General features: G+C 46.7%; 1 protein-coding gene across 1 annotated transcript in view; it reads left to right on the top strand.

Annotated features, from left to right (window-relative positions):
- Positions 1-2,331: 2,331 nt before the first annotated feature.
- EEF1A2 (eukaryotic translation elongation factor 1 alpha 2) overlaps positions 2,332-21,934 on the top strand; it is a 37,246-nt gene continuing 17,643 nt past the window's right edge. The window contains exons 1-3 of the mRNA XM_083618874.1: positions 2,332-2,549; positions 5,355-5,588; positions 20,324-20,503. Coding sequence (XP_083475000.1) covers positions 5,445-5,588; positions 20,324-20,503 — 324 coding nt within the window. The 5' untranslated portion in view covers positions 2,332-2,549; positions 5,355-5,444. The remainder of the gene's footprint in view (positions 2,550-5,354; positions 5,589-20,323; positions 20,504-21,934) is intronic.

The following is a 21,934-nucleotide window of genomic DNA, read 5'->3' as shown; positions in this document are numbered from 1 at the left end:
GAAACCCAGATTTTTTTGGGAGGCTAAATGCTATGTATGGCCGTAATTACAAACCAAAACATTGTAAAAATGAATTCCACATGCCATTAAATTTATCTGAGTCAGGGATAGGCCTTATGGAGTTCTTCAGAAATTGCTGGGTGGAAACTCTCGTCCAACCAAGCCAGTATGGCAAATGGTTCAGGATTATGGGAGTTGTGATCTATTTTGACTGTGCCATGTTGACCACGCCGATTTAAATTCTTCATATGTGCAGGTCACCTGTTCCTTATGTGAAAAATAATCTGGAAAGATCTCTACCCTTAGTCTTCCATATGTAGTTCTGCTGATTAGAAGCGGAACGTGAGTCATAGGCCTGCTGCAACTGCAAAAAATAAAAATAAAAGGTTAATGCAATTTTAGGCCGAATGAATAGAACCAAAGTTTACGGTCAGATTAGTCCAACCTAATCAAGTCCTGCTCTCCGAGAAGACTATAGAAAAGTTGGAATGAGTTCAGGGGAGGGCAGTGAAGGCGGTCAGGTTATATGGGAAACTAGCCCTATAAGGAAAGGTTGGAGAAACTGAATACTGTATTTTTTGCTCTATAAGACTCACTTTTTCCTTCCTAAAAAGTAAGGGGAAATGTATGGAGCGAATGCAGGCTGCACAGCTATCCCAGAAGCTAAAACAGCAAGAGTGATCGCTGCTTTCACTGCGCAGCGATCCCTCTTGCTGTACTGGTTTCTGAGATTCAGAATATTTTTTTTCTTGTTTTCCTCCTCCAAAAACTAGGTGCATCTTGTGGTCTGGTGCGTCTTATAGAGCGAAAAATACGGTATGTTGGGAGAGGGCCATAGCTCAGTGGAGGTTCATCTGTCCTGCATGAAGAAGGAAGGCCCTGGGTTCAAAGCAACGGCTGTTCAGAGGCATACCAGGCCTCCAGCAGTGAAGGAAGAAGAACGCACAGCTGTTGTGGTTCGTAGCTTCCTCCTCCGTGAATTTATCTCATCCTTTCTTTAAAAGCCATCTGAGTTGGTCGCCATCACGGAGAGTGAATTCTACATGCTTCATGGAGGAAAAAGGACTTAGAATCACAGAATTGTCAAGATGGAAGGGTTCCCTGAGGGTCATCTAGTCCAACCCCCGCAGTGCAGGACTCTTTTTGCCCAACGTGGGGCTCAAACTCACTGCCTTGAGATTATGGGCCTCCTGCTCTATGGACTGAGCTGTTCACTTTTTGCTCTTTATTTTGTCTGTCCTGAACCATCCAACATTCAGCTTCGTGGGATGGCACCACTATAACCTCTGTTCCAGTCTGTATTTTTTATTGAACATGTTTTTACACATGAAATGGTTTTGAATTGTTTGTATGAATGGTATTGATTCTAATTGTTTGTGTCAATGTGTGTGCGTGTTTTGCATTGTTTTCCTACGCGAAATCATTTTCAGTTCTTGCCAGACATGGAATTGTGCTTGTTTTCAGTTTTTGCGTACGAAATCGTTTTAAACTCTAGCTACATATATACTTGGGACGTGGGTGGCGCTGTGGTCTAAACCTCAGAGCCTAGGACTTGCCGATCAGAAGGTCGGCAGTTCGAATCCCCGCGACAGAGTGAGCTCCCATTGCTCGGTCCCTGCTCCTGCCAACCTAGCAGTTCGAAAGCACGTCAAAGTGCAAGTAGATAAATAGGTACCGCTCTGGCGGGAAGGTAAACGGCATTTCCATGCACTGCTCTGGTTCACCAGAAGCGGCTTAGTCATGCTGGCCACATGACCCAGAAGCTGTACGCTGCCTCCCTCGGCCAGTAAAGTGAGATAAGCGCCGCAACCCCCGAGTTGTCCGCAACTGGACCTGATGGTCAAGGGTCCCTTTACCTTTACATTTATACTTGCGTGTGCTTTTAGCTTTTCCTATCATTCTGAATTCTTGCTATGTGTGGAATTGCGTTTGTTTTCATAGCTTTCCCTGTATGAAATCATTCTGAATTGTTGCTGCGTGTGGGATTGCGCTTATTTTCATATATGTTGTATGGAATGGCTTTGTCACCGTGAAATCGCTTTGAGAGATTTCCTGGGGGGCGATTCCTAAGTGGAAGATGAGGAAACAAACGTCACCAGATCAGAAGAAGCAATGGTAACGGGGATGAATCGTAACAAACTGGAGGCGCGTCCTAACGCTGCTCCATATCACGCCCTGTTCCCGCATTTATTCCTCTCCATCCCTCCCTCTTTCTCCTCCTCCCTCCACCTTTTCCTTTCTCCATCCATCCATTCATCCTTCCACCTGCTGCGTCCCCTCCTCCCTCCCCCGCAGCCTCTTCCCTCTCGTCCCTCCTCCTCCTTTTTCCTCCATCCATCACCCTCCGCCCTCTCCCTTCTCCGGCTCTGTACCGCAATGCTGTAGTGCGGAGGGGAGGGGGGAAGAGCAGCAGCAGCCGCCGGAGGAGGAGGAGGAGGGGGGGGTGACTGCATTGCGCCGTCGCCGTCAATAGGTGGACCCCCTCCCGGGGAAATAAAGCCGCCCGAGCCGAAGCTGGCAGCCTCTGCTGTCTGAGACCACAGCTGCCGGTAAGAGCGTCTTGAAAGCTTGCTTTGCTGCCGAAGGAAAACGCACCATTATTTCCAACCCCCCCTCCATTTTTATCTATTTCTTTTTTTGGGGGGGATACCTTTGCAAAAATGGGGAGGGGGCTGGAACAGGTGCAGCGAGGAAAGTGTGGGCTTCAGCCTTTAAAAAATAATAATACTGAAGCTGGGGGGGGGAATGTTGGTGCTTTAAACGTTTTGCAAAAAAAAGGGGGGGGGAAAGGCTGGGCTTTTTAATTTTTTTGCAAAGGAAGAGCAATAATAACGGGCGTTTTATTTATTTGGCGAGGCGGCGATGGCTCTTTGCAAAACTGCGCTTTCCCACCCAACCCCTCCCCGTTGCAATCTCCTGTCTGTAATCGTCTCTTATCTGTAATCCCCCCCCCGGAAAAAAAACCCATTTCCACCCCCTTCAAGTTGCGCAGGTGATATTGTGGAAGCGGGTCCGGGAGAGCGCGCGCGCGGGTTCCAGGGCGCGCGACCCCTAAGGCAGTTAAGCCGGCCAGGAGCATCCGCGACCCAAGCGGGCGTTCCGGCAGAACCGGCCTGTGGATCGGACTCCTGCGCGCGGGGGGGGGGGGGCGTCGCTTTGCTGGGGTCCGGATCCTGTTTTCTGTCTTGCTCCCAAGCAGGTCTCTAACTTGCACAGTCATTCCAACCCGCGCGCCCCCCCCCGCTCGGCTTTATTGTCTTGTGTCGACACCCCCTCCCTCCTACACACTTAAGGCCTTCTTCGCATTTAGAAATTGAACCCCCCTTCTTTAAGAGGTGGGGAAACAGGTGGGGGCTTGGAGAGAGCGGCGCAGAAACCCTCCCTGCGTCGCACCGGTTGACCTTGCCACCATATCCCTGGCCAGATTTGCAAATAATCATGATAATAATAACCCAATTGTTTTTTGAAAATTAGGTGGGGTGTTTTTTTTTTGTTGGGGGAGGTGTGTGTTAGGGGGGATCAGCGAAAGGAAAAAGAGAGGGGGGGTTGCAGCAGGTTTGCATTGCTTTTCCCCAGAATTTATTTTGTTTCAGCTCTGCAGGGATTTGCGCGGCGTTTTTAGCTCCGCAGGGGATCTGAGATAGGTTGGGTCATTCGGTTTTAAAAATAACCCCTTGCAAAAGGCTCGGGGGGGGGGGGGAGATGATGTGGCTGAGAGCTGCATGCCTTCCTAGCTGATCCAATCCCTCATGTGGGTGGCGTGTGACAAAAGAGTGGCAGGAACAACCTTCAGATACACCCCCTTCCCCACCCCACCCCACCCCATCACAACCCAAAAGCGGGAGATATATAGAATGATCCGTGCTCAGCTTGACAGAAATGAGCAGCAAGAAAATGGCTGGGGGTTTTATGTTGCATGAACATAGAGGCTTCTAGAACCAGATATGGTGGCTTATGCACTGAGATACATTTTGCAACTTGGGCGAGCCGAGGCTGTGCGATTTGCAGAGCCTGTTTGCAAAAAGAATCCATATTCCCAAATTATACCCCCCTCCTCCCTGAGCGTTTGGGGTACGTTTTGATACAGCGAGAGAGGCAGGTGGATTTCAACCCCCCCCCCAGCGCAGGAGCAAGAGTGTCTGAAAATCAGGCTTTTCTTTTCTCTTTTATTTTGGAATGATGCAGCGTAGCTTTGTGAAAAGGTTTCGAAAGCTGAAAACGCAGACTTCTTGGCTTGTATCGATCTAAGATTTCCAGATCTGCCTCTGCTACATCTTGGTGTTATGGGGGAAAGCTGAGCTCTCCCTCCCCTCCTTCCAGCCCCCCTCCCTTACCGCTTGATCCTTCCACGCACAGCCAGATTCCAGTTTAGCCGCTCTAGGGAAGCACACCGAACAGCTATTTCTGGCTCTTTCCATTTGTGGGCACCATATTGTCCTTTGCGAAGATGAGCTTACTGGGAAATTTCCTAAGGTGGATCTGAAGGCCCGTACGGAGGAAAACCTCTCTGCTTTCGATTCAATATCTTTATTGTCATTGTCCCATACAGAACAATGAAATTGAAAAATCTACACAAGAAATTCAAAACCCCCTAAAAACTCCGAAACCCCATTTTAAAATGCAATATACTATAGAGACTCCTTATACTGCGTTTAAAACCAGAATTGCATTTGGGTAGAAACTGTTTCTCAGGCGGCTAGTCCTGGTCTTTATAACCCTGTACCTTCTTCCAGAAGGCAGAAGCTGAAAGAAGAGATCATTTCCGTTGCTTAGGAAAGTGTAGTCCACGGGATTAGGTGCAGTGAAGGAGCTCTTGCAATTATTATATACCTGGGGTGTGTGGGAATGAAAGCACACTTTGTGCACAAGCGTGGCGGAACCAAATGTAGCTTATTTGGGAAAGGGGTTTTTGGGAGAGGCTACCAGTTCTAAAAAAAGGCAATTTTGGGGCGAGAAGGAGGTTGCGCAGGCATCTCTGGTTTACAGCGCAATGGGGTTGCCACTGGTGTCAGTGGGATGGACCCAGAAGGAAAAAACACAAACAAAACAAAACAAAAAACGGGTTCCTTTTCCCAGCTAGAGTCGGGGCGGATTTCTCCCATGGCAGACAGAAAATCCTCCTCCTTTCTGGCCTACATTCTGCCTGCTGTTTATCCAGCGATAGATCTGATGGCTAAAGCACAGGCTTAACTTTGCGACAGGAAACCCCAGACAAAGACGCAAACACACACACACACACACACACCGGGGCTGGAAAAGGCTCTGTGGCAGTTGCGTGTCTGGCTGTTGTGTTGTGCTCCTGTTGCTCCTGGCGACACTCCTGATCTCCTCCTCTCTCGCACTGTTCTTTGCAGCAGCCGCCTCGCCTGGTCACAGCCGCTGCTGAGCTCTCCATCCCTCCGCAAGCGCCGGCCTGCCGATCACAGATCCCGAGGAGAGGAAAGATGGGGAAGGAGAAGACCCATATCAACATTGTTGTCATAGGACATGTGGACTCCGGGAAATCCACCACCACCGGCCACCTCATCTACAAATGTGGGGGCATCGACAAAAGGACCATTGAGAAATTTGAGAAGGAAGCGGCCGAGGTAAGGCTCAAAAGGCACACATGCGTACAATTTGACCTTCAGGTTTGCCCTTCTTTTCTCTCTCTCTGGAACTAGAGTACGAGATGGAATAGGAGCAGTTGTCGCCTGCCGCTTCCCACGCCTAGAAGAATATTTGCTATGTATTGTCTCCCATGCTTTTTCATAGGTTCCTTTCCTGACTTCCACCACAATATATTTCCCGGGCCTGCCTCCCTTCGCAACTTTCCGATTCGTTATCCGAACAAGATAGGCCCAAACAGGGAAGGGGGTGACAATGGAAAGCCCCCGCAACAGTAAACTGCCCCCCCATCTTCCTTTGGCATTGCTACCTGGCCACACCTGAACATGTAGCGCAGTTGTGGTGGTGGCATTTCAGTTTGTGGTCCCAGGTCCCCTTTGCTTTGCGTGAGCAATGTTGGTTGGGAACCATGTTTGTTTGTTTTCTTCTGAGGCTAACGCTTGTGATGATGTGCTCTTTTGGCAAAATCGCCACCCCTGAATATATAATAATAATAATAGTAGTAATAATAAACCTCAACTCTTGAATAATAATTATAACGAAGGGGGAAACTTTGCCTAGGAAACCTCAGCTTTGCACCAAAAGCAGCAAAATTGTGAATTGTGCCGAATTGCAAAATTATTTTGCATAATTTAATGTACATTTCTTTACTTTTTTATTATTCTGTTTGAGGGAGGGGTATCAGGAAAAGAGCTGCGTAGGACTCTAAAGCTCAGTTCCAAATCAGGTCCCCTACTTACTCTCAAACTTGTTTTTGCACCTATACAGACTAGGGGCTTTTTTTTTTTTTTTTTTTTTTTTTGCAAATGAAGCCATGAGATTCTGCACCCAGTGTCAGCCCAATCATAGTGGTGGAAAAGGCCAGAAGGTTGAAGTTTAGCTCTCTGCTGAAATGCAGAATCTTCCAATCACTGCTCTCCACCTACACCCTGATTAACTTGCCCAATAACACAGCACCGTGTGTCAGCTTGGCACTCAGTAGCATAGACCATGTGCTTTGGGTTCAGAATCCCCTAATTTCAATCTCCGGTATCACCAGTTAAAAGGATGAAATAGCTGCGATGCACAAGGCCTCCCTCTACTACTGAGAGCCAGAGAGAAGTCTGCGAGATTGCTTTCCAATATAATTCCCCCCTTTCCTTTAGGTGACCAGTCATACCCTGCTCTTGAACAAAACGCTCATCTGTGGACACCTCCCTCCACAAGAATCCTGGGAACTGTAGTTTACCCATACAGAACTACAATTCCCAGCACCTTTAACAATCAACAGATCTCCAACTAAGTTCTGGGGCAGTGACCTGTGTCTGCTGTCGCTCTCCCTGACCTGGAAATTCTGGCTGCCGATACTTTAGAGAGAGTGGACAGTAGTTGCTCATTGGAGAGGGGAATGCACTCTGCACATGCCCAGAGTTGCTGTGTGGCACGTTCCTGGTGTTGCCTGTTACAGTTGCTGAGGGCGGTTAGGAGATCCTCCACAGAGCTATAGTTCCCAGCGCCGTGTGCAGGCTACATTTCCCAGGATTCCTTGAGGGAAGCCATGACTGTTAAAGGATGTTGTGGATGTGGTCAAGCAACTTAGGGACAAATCGTGCCGAATAAATACCTTGTCTGTTTAGATCAGTATTATCTAAGGCTTGAGGCAGGGGTTCTTTCCCAGTTCTGCCAGGATTTGAACCAAGCACCTTCTGCGGGAGAAGCCAGTACTGTTCAATCGAGCTGCAGCAATTCCCGGAAATATCTGGTCCCCATCTTTGTCTTAGGCTCAGCTGTTCTTTGAAGGCAAGAGGCTCAGGAGACAGAGCCTGTTACAGTCTTTGGTAGCTGCGCCAAATAAATGTATAGTCTGAATTAGGGCATAGCTACACTTCAGATTTAAGCCAGAAGAGCCCAGAGGACACCAGCTGTGCTGAAAGTTCTGTAGCACAACCTCAAAAAGTGGACCAGATGTTACTTTGCCTAAGTCCCGCAAGATAACTGGTCACTCCAGAGGGCTATATTAACTTGGGTGAGCAGATGTGTTTTCTTCCTAAACTCATTTTCTAATGGTCCCCACTTGAGATTCTTCCGGGGTGTGTGCGCGCAGAATGGTGGGGAGCCTTTCACAACATAACGTCAGAACCAGCTCTAGTTCTTGTTGTTGACTGAATCTGTATTTTGTTATTAGTTATTACCTTAATATCCGTCTTCCTGCCCCCAAGTTGCTCAGCGCAGCTTATGTGATCGTCCCTCACCTTTGCCTTCATAACACCCCTTTGAGGTAGGCTAGGCTGTCTCGAGATCCCCCAGTGAAGTGCATGACTGAGAGCAGAGTTGAACCCTGGTCTCCCAGGGTGCAACACTCTGAACCATTTCGCAACGCTGGCTGTTTTCTGATACCCAAGAATTGAGGGTCTTAGCCGTCTAGTTACGTGGCCAGACTGGTATCCGCTACACTCTTTTCCCTGCTTTCATAAAAAGCATACCTTGGACCCCGGACAATGAGTCTAGGCCACCAGAAACCTCTCTTGCAACCCTCAGATGAAGAGATGGCCACTTCTTATAGACAAAGCATCCTTCTTGACTTGCTCCATTGCACCCACCTTTTTCTCTCCCCTGACCCTCTATTTTGCTTCGCTTAACATCCAGTCTTAAAAAAACAGCTCTGGAAAAAAGCTTGTCTAGAACATCGGGACTTCCAACTTCGTCTTCATAAAGGAATCACAAATTGCTCTCTCCTGTTTTGAGTTCCCTTCCCAATGGACCAACATGGTTGCTTGATAATTCTCTAGTAGATGGTATGTTTCGGGTGCTTTTTGCTGAGTCAGCCCATTGGTCTACCTAGATCAGGATTGTCTACACACTGACTGACAGGTTTTGAGTCAGAAGTCTGTTTTTGCAGCCCCGCCTGAAGAGGCTGGGAATTGAGTTTCCAATTCAGAATGGATACTCAGTAAACAGCCAGCATCATAAAACCTGCCTGCTGACCTAAGTGCAAATCGTTGAGGACCGATGCTCAAGAAACAGGTTATGTGGATATGTTCGAGTTTCGCTGATTCCTTTATCACAGGACGCCTTTCGTTTTCGACACATGGCTGTGTCCTCACTTTGTTCAGCATTAAAACGCACTGCTGCAAAAAGTAGAACCCTTTATCCGTTGGCGATGTTCTGTAACGGGAAGGAAGGGATTTAGCATTTTATCTGAGCCCACGGATAAATTGTGACGCCCAGGGCGTGTCATTTTAGCCCCAGTGATGCATCTTTAAAATGGGAGCATCAGGTGAGGGGTTATAGGGGAGGGGAGATGAAATGAAATGAGGGAAGAAGGAAATCCCCTTCTGAACCTTCTCCGCTTCTCTGCCTACAGTCTCCCCCTCCCTTCTCCAGGAGGAGGGGGTCAGTGAGAGGGAACCCCCCTCTGCCCTGCCATTCCCTATCCCTATAGTAAGACAGACCACCCAAGAGTGGTTGTTAACTGAGCATCCTCAGCTTGTGTGTCCTATTTCTGGGCTTAAACCAGGAAAGATGGATGCCTGCTTCTCTTAATTCTCCCCACCCTCTGCCGGCTCATGCACCTGGAACAAACGCATATTCTTACTCTGTTTACCTGTTCCTCCGTCCCTTTCACCACTCTTCTGTTGCCTTTCCCAGTGTCAAGTTGAAATTGGAGCTGCTGCCAGCCTGTGTAGACAATATTGAGTCAGGTGGGTCTTTGGTTTGAGTCAATATAAGGCAGCTTCTTAGGAAGGGGGCTAGCTCAGCGGTAGAGTGTCTGCTTGGCATGCAGTAGGTCCAGAGGTTCAATCCTCGGCCTCTCCAGATAAATGTGGGAAAAGGCTCCCGATCTGAAACTCTGGAGAGACACTGCCTGCCAGGGTAGACAGTACTGAGGTAGGTGGACCAGTGGTCTGACTCCGACTAAACATCAGGAAGAGCTTTCTAACAATAAAAGCTCCTCCACAGTGGAATGGTCTCCCTTGGGAGGCTGTGGACTCTCCTTCCTTGGAGGTTTTTAAGCAGAGGTTGGATGGACATCTGTCCTGGATGCTTTAGCTGAGTTTCCTGCCCCTTGGGTTCCCTTCCAACTCTACATTTCTGTTACTCTGTGACTCAGGATAATGCAGCTTCTTGTGCTGCTAATACCTCTGTCCTCATACTTGGTAGAATGCCTTGCTTGTTCTTAAAGGTAAAGGGACCCCTGACCATTAGGTCCAGTCGTGGCCGACTCTGGGGTTGTGGTGCTCATCTCGCTTTATTGGCCGAGGGAGCCGGCGTACAGCTTCCGGGTCATGTGGCCAGCATGACTAAGCCGCTTCTGGCGAACCAGAGCAGCGCACGGAAACGCCGTTTACCTTCCCGCTGGAGTGGTACCTATTTATCTACTTGCACTTTGACGTGCTTTCGAACTGCTAGGTTGGCAGGAGCAGGGACCGCGCAACGGGAGCTCACCCCATCGTGGGGATTCGAACCGCCGACCTTCTGATCGGCAAGTCCTAGGCTCTGTGGTTTAACCCACAGTGCCACCCACGTCCCTTCCAACTCTACATTTCTGTAATTCTGTGACTCAGGATAATGCAGCTTCTTGCGCTGCTAATACCTCTGTCCTCATACTTGGTAGAATGCCATGCCTGTTTATAGTGCAATGTAAATAATCATAATGAATAACTCAAGTGAATCTCAGGTTTGGGCAGGGGGGGCACAGTGCATGGACTATCAGGGACATTGTCCTGACCAAATTTCTAATGCTTGCTGGTTGCCAAAGTTCTTGCAAAAAATAAACGTTTCGCACATTGGACCATCTTGCAAGGCCCCCTCCTTGGGTTCTTAGAGCAATAGGATGCAGTGAAAATGGCAATGCCTTGATGGGGAACTTGCAGCCCTTTAGATCAGTGATGACCAAACTTGGCCCTCCAGCTGTTTTGGGACTACAATTCCCATCATCCCTGACCACTGGTCCTGTTAGCTAGGGATGATAGGAGTTATAGTCCCAAAACAGCTGGAGGGTCAAGTTTGGCCATCACCACTTTAGATGTTGTTGGGACTACAACTCCCAGAAGCCTCAGGCAGCAAGGTGTGATGGGAATTGTGGTCCCAACAGCTGCCACATGAGTTCCTGACTATGCGCTCCTGTGCTATAAATTTACAGTTCTTTGGTAGATCGTGGGGGCTTCTAGTAAAAAATGTAAATCGTGCGAGGCTCAGTTGGCCTACCTTGCAAGGTTATTGTAAGGCCAGTCACAGTTAGAACTATAAATTGCCTGCTAAATTTCCTATAAATTGCTTCCCATCTATTTCTTACCTTTGCGGGTAACAGAATAGGGAGGCGACCATCAAAACAAAGCAGATCACTAATCTGTGATTGCACCGTGCAAGAATGGAGCTTGAGGGTGGCCTGTAAATTCATCAAAATTCAGCTGTGTTTTCTCTTCTTTGTTACAACAATTTAGCAAGTTTCCAGCCCTCAAGACAGGCATTGAAATAAGTGGGTAGCAATGCACTGCAAAAATCATAGTGGTTTGACGGAGTGGATTGAGACATCTTCTATAGCTCAGGGACCAATGTCCCTGTTCCTTCCTAGAAGCAGAATAAATTATGCAGAATAGGCCAGCATGTGGAAAGTCCAGCGCTTTGCATATTTTTAAGTGGATCATAGAATACTTTCCCGTGTTGGTGCATGGTTATTTAATTATGCATGTGTTTTGGAAACGGAATGACAACATATTTATGAACAGGCCTTGTTTCTTTTCTTGCTGCTTTTTCAATGGCTAGTTTTGCACCAAAGAGGCCAAAAAAATTCCTCTTTAGGAAAGAGCGACGCCATTTCACGACGACGCCTGTTACTGCCCACAGCTGCATATCCTGACTCCTTATATAAGAACCAAGAGAGGGATCACAGCGAATTCTCTTTTAATGACACCTTCTTGACTGTTCCCTCAAATATACTGGGCATATTATTTCCAAGGGCAGATTCCTTAATGTCGATGGGCCCATAGATCATTTGCAAATTGCCTTTGGTCCCTGAACCATTGGGACCAAAGGGCTTAACACGGAACAAAATGCACAAGTGTCAAAAAGCACCCTGGCTTTCCTGACTCGCTTTCACCTTCCCGAGCACTGAGAATAGTATCCTAAGCTATTGTTCCATTTTGTGTGTGTTTTATTTCATCGCCCTTCCCATTTCTGCGGTCTCAGTGCACCCACCTTGGTTGTTTACATCCACGTCAAGCTCCCTCTCTGTTTAACTATTCCAACTTTTTCGTACAGTGCTTTCATGCTTATTTGATATAATCCCTTTATCATACCTGTGGGGTTCTGATATGTCTGACAACCTAATAAGGGCAGGGACAATTGGTTCATGATTATCTCAAGCCTTCCTGCGTATGGGGTGGGGGGGTGGATATCCTCTCACCTATGGCACATTCTTCTTTTGGAGATGCTTCAAAGTAGATTTGAGCATCTTTTGGAAACATTTTAAGAGTTCCCATTTGGGCTGGTTTTATTGGCTCCCACCCCAGGGACGCGGGTGGCGCTGTGGGTTAAACCACAGAGCCTAGGACTTGCCAATCAGTAGGTCGGCGGTTCGAATCCCAGCGACAGAGTGAGCTCCCGTTGCTAGGTCCCTGCTCCTGCCCACCTAGCAGTTCGAAAGCACGTCAAAGTGCAAGTAGATAAATAGGCACCGCTCCGGCGGGAAGGTAAATGGTGTTTCCATGCGCTGCTCTGGTTCGCCAGAAGCGGCTTAGTCATGCTGGCCACATGACCTGGAAGCTGCACAGCGGCTCCCTCGGCCAGTAAAGCGAGATGAGCGCCGCAACCCCAGAGTCGGCCATGACTGGACCTAATGGTCAGGGGTCCCTTTACCTTTACCCCAGTTAAACTATTTAAGGGTGAAGGTTTCAATTCAATTTTTTTGCCAGCAGATACTTTTAAAAAATCGAACGGGATTTTGCTCACATGAAATGTTAGCTGTCCAAATAAAGAGAGGTCAGGATTTATGTTTTAATTAATAGTTAAACTATGAGACTATCTCCACAGGGAGACAAGATGATTTTGCACTGAGGAGATGCCCCTGACTTCCTTTTTGCTACGAGGTTTAAACGTGCCATCATGAGGTCTAGATACTTAAAAATACAAAAATGGTGGCCGGAGCTTTGAAAACACGTTCGATGTGGTCGCCTCGCCATTACTGTAAACAGTCGCCTGCCCCCCATCGTTATCTGAGGAAACAGCTCTACCTAGACCCTGCAGCTTTGCAAGCGATCTGTACCAGCTGCCGAGCTGCAGCGAGGTCTGGTATCTTCTAAAATAAGCTGCCGTTTCTTTGAATCAGCCAGGCGAGCCTTGTGGCACCTTTGCTGGCACGGCAGAAATATGCAGAGGGACGTGAAACTGCTATTAATAGCCAATTGACTCTGTGCCTTCAGCCTCCATTTTCTGATGCAAGGCAGTGTGTGGCAAGGGTATCCCTTTCCATGCGATTGCTTTGGTAGGAAATGGAGTCTGGCTCTAATAAGATTTTTCAAAGGTGCTGCTTAACTGGGGTTTTGTTTTGTTTTAGAGAGCTAACGTAATGGAATAGGGTCCTTTGGCTTATGGAACAGAAGATAGTAGCAGTTCAGAAGGCTTTCTCTCTCTTAAAAAAATGAAACCCATCCTTTGTGGCCTTAAACAATATGACCTTTCCTTCTGCTCAGCCAGTTCGAGATGTATCGAGTTCTGCAACAGAGCCATTACTGTGCTAGGCTAGAAAATACGGCCTTTTTCTTCCTCTTTTGGCCCACGATCTCTGCGGGTAATTGAATATAGGCAGATGAAAAGAGGAGCAAAGGCATTTTGCTAAATAGAGGCTTGTCATGGACTCATAACATGATGCAGCAAGTTTCGGCGCAGTCCATTTTTTCAGCCGGAATGTACCAATTTTGACGGCTGCGGGAGCTGGATGGGCTGATTAGTCAACCTGATAAATCATCGTCGTCATCATCATTCGGTTGTACAGGGTGGGATGAGGGTCATGGTGCTTCTCTGGAAGGAAAACCCTTGTTAATTGCAGGTCAGGATCTTCTCTGCCCACCTGTCACACTGGGTCTGCTAAATGCAAGGAACAGATTAATTCCAGCAACTCCCTGAGCAAAAGTATTTATTTATTAATTACGGGTGCTATGTATTCAGAATCAAGGTTGCACTCCCAGCCCAATAATGTTGGTTTATTCTGGTTTGATTCTTCAAGGTTCAGTTAATTGCTCTGGCAATCGGGCTGTTGTCATTGTTCATGTAATAAAATTATTAATGACCTTGTGATATTGAAGTCCACTTTGTGGCATTCTGGTCCAGATAGTTAAACAGGTGTAGGGCGGTGTGTTGTGCTGCAGAGGGCTGAAAATAATAATGTATGGAAAATATGCAAATGTGTGCAAATCATTTTCAGTGCATATGGTTCATCCTGGTTCCTGAGCACTGCTTGGGGCGCAGAATATTTAGAAGATATATAAACTGCAGGATCAAATTGCTCTCCAAGCACTGTAGAAATGAAACCCTACAGAACATATAGAGAGTTGGAATATAGGAACGTTTCGGTGGAGAGAATGGAAGGAAACATGGCGTTATGCAGCTTTCTGGCCTAACTGCAGCAGGAAAACTGGGCAGGTTATTCCTCAAAGGTGACAGGCATCCGATTTAGGAGAACAACACAAGTTTTATTAATTAATCAGATATGGTGTGATGCCTGTCGCAGGGACTCCTATCATGGCTACAGAATAACTCCACCTCCAGCTTCTTTCCTCCACTGGAGGTTTTGTGTTTTTTTATATAAATATTTATTAGATTTTCCAATTTTATATAAACACAAAAAGAAAAAGAAAAAGAAAAATATTAAAAACAAGTCAACTTCAATAACAGTTTTTCAATAACATGTTTCTTTGACTTCCTCATACCTCCCCTTCTTGTTCTCTAATTCGACTTGTTAATTCAGCAAATCCTAATCTCTTAACATTTCTTTTAAAATAACACCTTATTTTCCACTCAACTTTTTTAAATTTAATAACTTAAATAATTTTTAGTTCCCATTATCTTTATCATAACAGCTAGAGACCACCAAAATTCAAACCAACATCTTTTCAGAGTTCATTAATTCCTCCACTAGAGGTTTTGAAGCAGAGGTTAGATGACCATCTGTCATGGATGCTTTAGCTGAGTTTCCTGCATTTGAAGGGGGTTGGACTACAGGACCTTGGGGGGTCCCAACTCTACAATTCTATGATTCTTTAGCTCCTAACAGGCACATTATGCCCCTTGGGGACAGCCTCAGAGGTAGTGTGAGACATCTACTTAACATTTTGTGTTGCAATATATTTATCAAGGATTTAAGACTTAAGGCTTGCTGAGATGTATAAGACTGAATCAGATAAGTGTTGGAGATCAAATAAGTTGAGGGACATACTTTCACACGTGGTGGACTTGTAAAAGGGTAAAAGTGTATTGGGAAATGATACATAATGAATAATAATAATAATAATAATAATAATAATAATAATTTATTATCTATACCCCGCCCATCCAGCTGGGTTTCCCCAGCCACTCTGGGCGGCTTCCAACAAAATATTAAAATACAATAGTCTGTTAAACATTAAAAGCTTCCCTGAACAGGGCTGCCTTCAGATGTCTTCTAAAAGTCTGGTAGTTGTTTTTCTCTTTGACATCTGGTGGGAGGGCGTTCCATAGGTCAGGCACCACCACCGAGAAGGCCCTCTGCCTGGTTCCCTGTAACTTGGCTTCTCGCAGCGAGGGAACCGCCAGAAGGCCCTTGGCGCTGGACCTCAGTGTCCGGGCAGAAGCATGGGGGTGGAGACGCTCCTTCAGGTATACTGGACCGAGGCCGTTTATTGAAATTTTTCCCCCAGAATGTTCAAAAGTCCTTTCCCAAAAGAAACAGAGTCCTTTCTGTTCGGGATAATTCAGACGGAAATTCCCAGGTGTCATAAAAAGTTATTTATGTATGCTACTACTGCAGCCTGTGTTTCGTTAGCCCAAAAATTGAAAACGAGCGAGGTCCCAACCAAAGATGAATGGCTTCTTAAGCTGACAGAATATGCACAGCTTGTAGACTTAGCATATAGAATTAGAGAACAAGAAGAACATACGTTTAGAGAAGATTGGAAAACGTTTATTGAATATATGGGGGGAAACTGTGTACACCTCAAAAAGTTGGCAGCATTAAGATAAGTTCAGCAGTGTAAATACGTTTTGATGGATGCAGTAATGGAATAATGAATGGTTTAGTTTTTGTAAAATATGCAGGGATATATGATATGCAAAATGAACCATGGAAAGAGGAGAAGGGAAGTCCTTGATATTTTAAGGAAGTATAAATGAGTATTTTAGATTGTAAAACAGAAAATTTACCAAAAAATTATATATATAAATAAGACTTAAAACTTGAAAGAAGTCTATTCTGCTCACTACGTTGTTGTTGTTTAGTCGTTTAGTCGTGTCCGACTCTTTGTGACCCCATGGACCAAAGCACGCCAGGCACTCCTGTCTTCCGCTGCCTCCCGCAGTTTGGTCAAACTCATGTTTGTAGCTTCGAGAACACTGTCCAACCATCTTGTCCTCTGCCGTCCCCTTCTCCTTGTGCCCTCAATCTTTCCCAACATCAGGGTCTTTTCCAGGCAGTCTTCTCTTCTCATGAGGTGGCCAAAGTATTGGAGCCTCAGCTTCACGATCTGTCCTTCCAGTGAGCACTCAGGGCTGATTTCCTTAAGAATGGAGAGGTTTGATCTTCTTGCAGTCCATGGGATTCTCAAGAGTCTCCTCCAGCACCATAATTCAAAAGCATCAATTCTTCAGTGATCAGCCTTCTTTATGGTCCAGCTCTCACTTCCATACATCACTACTGGGAAAACTATAGCTTTAACTATACGGACCTTTGTTGGCAAGGTGATGTCTCTGCTTTTTAAGATGTTACCTAGGTTTGTCATTGCTTTTCTCCCAAGAAGCAGGTGTCTTTTAATTTCTTAGACACTAGCAATTGTAATTAACTCGAAGCAGGGGTTTTTAGTGTTGCTACTGACCATATACTGTGGAATGGCATTCCTGTCCCGATATGACAGACGCCCACTCTACACTTTCCAAAAACAACTGAAGACATTTTTGTTCTGACAGCCTTTCCCAGACGAGTGAATGGGTCTCTGCCATCAGTGCCTATTTTGTATCGTTGCTTTAAATAAGTCTGCTTTTTTTTGTCGGGGTTGGGTGGGTTAAAACTGGTTTTTATTGTACATTGTCTTGAGCGGATTGTATAGTTTTAACATGTGGCTTGGACCGACATTTCCTGTAGCTGCCCAGCCTTGGTGCAGCTGGTTAGCAGTAGCCTCACCTGTTGCCCAAAAAAGAGGAAAGTCATCACTAAAGCACAGGTGTGCACATGCTAATTTCTATGTGTGGATGTGAATTTGGAAAGCACTGATAAGATTTAAATGGAGGTGCAGCACAGCTCATCATAGTGTGGGAAGAACTGAGCCAGATAACCTGTTTACCTGCTTGAGCTGCTCTCCAGGTGAATAACTTTGGGTGCTTGCAGGAATTTTTCCAAGGGGTGGAGTTGCGAAGGAAAATGCAGAAGGCTAGTTATCTCCACCTCCACAAATAATGATGAGAAAATAAATCCTTGTCCATTTCCCCTCATATCTCAGAATCCACAGATGCTAGAAACTTAGGTTTTTTAAAAAATGAAAGCTGGGGACCTCAAGATTATAGTTTGTGGTGGTGGTGGGGCAGAGAACTAACTCCTTGAGGGGCACCCTCAAAGCCCCTGCTGTCCCTTCTTAAGTTGTTTTTTAATCTTCCAAACGGACTCTGACCCTACAGCTTGAAAAATAGGGGAAAACCTTCAGATAGAGCAGGGGTCAGCAAACTTTTTCAGCAGGGGGCCGGTCCACTGTCCTTCAGACCTTGTGGGGGGCCGGACTGTATTTTGAAAAAAAAAATATGAACAAATTCCTATGCTCCACAAATAATGCAGAGATGCATTTTAAATAAAAGGACACATTCTATTCATGTAAAAACACCAGGCAGGCCCCACAAATAACCCAGAAATGCATTTTATATGAAAGGACACATTCTACTCATGTCAAAACACACTGATTCCTGGACTGTCCGCGGGCCGGATTTAGAAGGCGATTGGCCCGGATCCGGCCCCCAGGCCTTAGTTTGCCTATCCATGAGATAGAGAACTGTCCTCTGCAATGCAGGACACATGGACACCCTAACCTGGCCTTTGACCCTGGGTGGTTACTGCTGGGGACCCTGTAGGTTGTCACTCATCATGAACAGATCCTGCCGGTGAAAGCATTTGACAACATTCCCAGGTTGTTGGTTCAAAGGTCGGAAGAGGTTTCAACAGCTTAGCAGCCAGAGACCAGAAAAGCATTACAGGAAATGTTTTGTAGGCACCACACGGGCTTCCCTTAGGCATCTGGTTGGCCACTGCCAGAAGAGGGTGATGGACTAGGTCCCTCCATCTTTTCTTAAGCTCTTAAGCACTGCTGTTTTTTCTAGAAAAATAGGAACTCTTCATGAACGCCTCCCTTGTTATCCTAGAATGGCAGTGGCGCAAAGGTGCTTGAAATGCGTTTTGGCGAGTTCCCTGTCCCTCCTTAATTGTGGTGTTTGAAAAAACCAGCCATAACCGCTGCCTAGGCCTAGGGACCAATTTGGCAAGCTTGCTCTCTCTCGGTTTTCAAACTTAATCCGTTCCAAGGACCAATTGGGGGGGGGGGGGGAGAAAAACGCAGCTCGGAAGCCGTTCGTTCCAAAACCGGAGCACCAGAGCAGTTAGCGTATTTTTCGCTCCATAAGGCGCACCTAGTTTTTAGAGTGGGAAATCAAGAAAAAAATATGATACCCACCCCCAGCCCCAAAGAACAAAGAAGCCAAGACAGCGAGCGGGATCCATCCTGCTCGCTGTCTTGGCTTCCTCTTTAGCCATGCGCAGCCTCTCCTGGCCGGAGGGGCTGCGTGCAGCTAAAGCTCCTCCGGCTTCCTTAGGGCTGCGCAGGGCTATGGCAGAAGCCCCACCTCCCGCAAAAGCCCACAGGAGCCGCACACCCTTTAAGGAGCGTGCAGCTCCTGCGGGCTTTTCTACGAGGAGGAAGAAGGGACTAACTGGCCGCATCAGTCCATTCTCGCTCCTGGGGAAAAGCCGGCAAGAGCCTTGCGGAGCTTGTGTGCGGCTCTTGGGGGCTTTCCCTGCCTGCCTCCCCCCCCGCATTCGCTCCATAAGACGCACACACATTCCCCCTTACTTTTTAGGAGGGAAACAGTGTGTCTTATGGAGCAAAAATACGGTACTTCTGGGTTTTCAGCGTTCGGGAGCCAAAACGTTCCAAAACGGAGGTGTTTGGGAACCAAGGTTGGACTGTACATTCAAACCCCCACAGATACAGGAGCCCAAGAATTGGAAGGGGTTTGGGCATCAACTCCCATCTCTTGTGGGGGCTCAATTAGTGCCAGCGCATTCTGCCAAGAGCTTGGGTGTAACCTTTGACACCTCCCTTTCCATGGAGGCGCAGGTTGCAGCCACAGCAAAGGTGGCATTTTTCCTTCTCCGCTGCATCAAGCAGTTGGTCCCTTACCTTTCTCGCCCTGATCTGGCCACTGTGATCCATGCAACGGTCACCTCCAGGCTTGATTATTGTAACTCGCTCTACGCGGGGCTGCCCTTGAAGCTGACCCAGAACTCCAGCGGATGCAGAATGCCGCAGCAAGGCTCCTTACGGGGTCCTTGCTGCAGGATCACATTCATCCAGTGCTTTACCAACTGCACTGGCTCCCGGCGGAGTACAGGGTCAGGTTTAAGGTGCTGGTTTTGACCTTTAAAGCCCTATGCGGCCTAGGACCCACTTACCTATGGGACTGCCACTCTTGGTATGCCCCTTAAGGCCCACAAATGACAACACTTTGGAGGTCCCAGGTCGCAAAGTGGTTAGATTGGTCTCAACTAGGGCCAGGGCCTTTTCAGTACTGGCCCCAACTTGGTGGAACGCTCTGTCACAAGAGACTAGGGCCCTGCAGGACTTGACATCTTTCCACAGGGCCTGCAAGACAGAGCTGTTCTGCCTGGCCTTTGGTTTGGACTCAGTCTGACCCTTATGTTTCCCTCCCCTTATGGTCTTGATTTATTGGCTACTTTTAAAATGAGGCTGTATTTTAAATTGCATTTCATCCTGTATTTTAAATTAGGTGTTTTCCCCCCATCACTTTTTTTTTAACTGTGATTTTATTGGTCTTAGCCGCCCTGAGCCCGGGGAGGGCGGGGTATAAATAACATTTATTCTTCTTCTTATTATTATTATTATACAGACTGTTCCCTCCCCTCTGCCCCATAAATCACAACATCAACAGCATTCTCTGTATAGGAAAGCCTTTTAATGTGTAATGTTTTATTATGTTTTTATATATATTGGAAGCTGCCCAGAGTGGTTGGGGCAACCGAGTCAGATGGGCGGGGAATAATAATAATAATAATAATAATAATAATAATAATAATTGCCCTTGGATTTTTCATAGAATTTTAGAGTTGGAAGGGACCCTGAGGATCATCTAGTCCAACCCCCTGCAATGCAGGAATATGCAGTTGTCCCATATGGAGATTGAACCTGCAACCTTGGCATCATCAGTACCGTGTTCAAACTAACTGAGCTAAAGCCCTTACAAAAGCTTCTCCCCTCTTTCTCCAACCTGTTAGATGGGGAAAGGCTCCTTCAAGTATGCCTGGGTGCTGGACAAGCTGAAGGCCGAGCGTGAGCGAGGGATCACCATCGACATCTCTCTCTGGAAGTTCGAGACCACCAAGTACTACATCACCATCATTGACGCCCCTGGGCACCGGGATTTCATCAAGAACATGATCACGGGGACTTCGCAGGTGAGAAAGGGGAGGCTGTTTGTCTCAGGGCAGGGGGCAGCTTTGGGTCGTTCGCTGACCACCAGCACAGCACCAACATCCCTTTTCCCTGCGTGGGTCCCTGCCAGCAGAACTGTGTGACCTGGATTTTTTTAAAAATGGAAGTCCTAGGAACCCTGTCTAGCTTTGCACTCTGGCCGGCCAAATGGCGAAACTAGCATGCTTTGTGCGTTGGAAAGGGGCCGTAGAAATTCTTAAAAATGCATTTGGAGCGTGCTCTCCCCTCCCTGCTTTCCTGGGAGTAAAAAAGGACAAACTCCCTAAAGGAGCCATCAACTATTTATAGGAGCTGATGGCACTATCAGTTTTCAGGTATCGAGCCAACAGTTCGTAGAACTTGTTGAGTTACAATATTGGAAGGGAAGATGGGACATTAGGAGCCCAATATGTACCTGTTTTGTTTAGGAAATCTCAGGTGGTGCTGCTGTATCCCAAGACACGTCGTTTATTTACTTATTGTGGTTAAATTCTACCTTTTCCTGCAAGTGGCTCTCTTCCCTCCCCCCACCATCTGCTTTATAAAACAGTACATGAACCGAAACACTGTCATCTTTTGAAACTCGCACCCCTCCAAATTTTGTAATGCTGGTCCGCAAGCCAAACAATGTGTGCTGAAATTGGCTGTGCATTCAGTATAGTGAGCCTTGGCTTGCGGAACTCCCTGCCACCTGAGATTAGGCAGACCCACTCCTTGTTGAACTTCCAGCAAATGACAAAGGCATTCTTATTCCAGCAGGCGTCTTAAGGCCTTTAGTTTGGTTTTGTGATGGATTTTTATTGTTTTATTGCCCCATTTTCTATGGATTGTTTTTATGTACAGGTGGCGACCCTTTTGCACGAGGGTTCTGTTCCTGGTGCCCGCGTGTGTCGGCAGAGTGCAAAAAACCCACCTTGTTCTGGCCCAGCTCTGCTTTCTTCCAAAAGGGGCCGAAGCACCGCTTGTGCGTCAGTTGCACACAAATCAGTGCAAATCGGTCACTGCCTGTACAGTGCTTAGAAATGGGAAACGTACTTTAAAATGCAATACGGTGGTTACCTCGGTTTTCGAACGTAATCTGTTCTGGAAGACCGTTTGAGTTCTGAAACGTTTGAAAGCTCAGTATGGAAGCCTCAATAAATACGGAAAACTCAATACAGAAGCCACATGGCCTTTTTGACTTCTGAGGCGAGTTCGAAAACCAAAGCATTTACTTCCGTGTTTACGGCGTTCAGAAACCGAAACGTTCGTCAACGGAGACGTTCGAAAACCAAGGTACCGCTGTATATTGCTTGGCCAAAAAATGTGCGTATTGGGAGACGTTTGCACTAAAATGCTTGATGCTGTTTTTAAATTTTATTTTACAAAACGCTGATAAAAGTTTCACGAGGACTTCTTTAAAAAATGTGGAAAAG

This window comes from Podarcis filfolensis (assembly GCF_964270895.1).
Source record: "Podarcis filfolensis genome assembly, chromosome: 6".
Taxonomy (NCBI): Eukaryota; Metazoa; Chordata; class Lepidosauria; order Squamata; family Lacertidae; genus Podarcis; species Podarcis filfolensis.
Note: the sequence above shows the minus strand (reverse complement) of the source record. Positions and strands in the feature narration are given on the sequence as shown.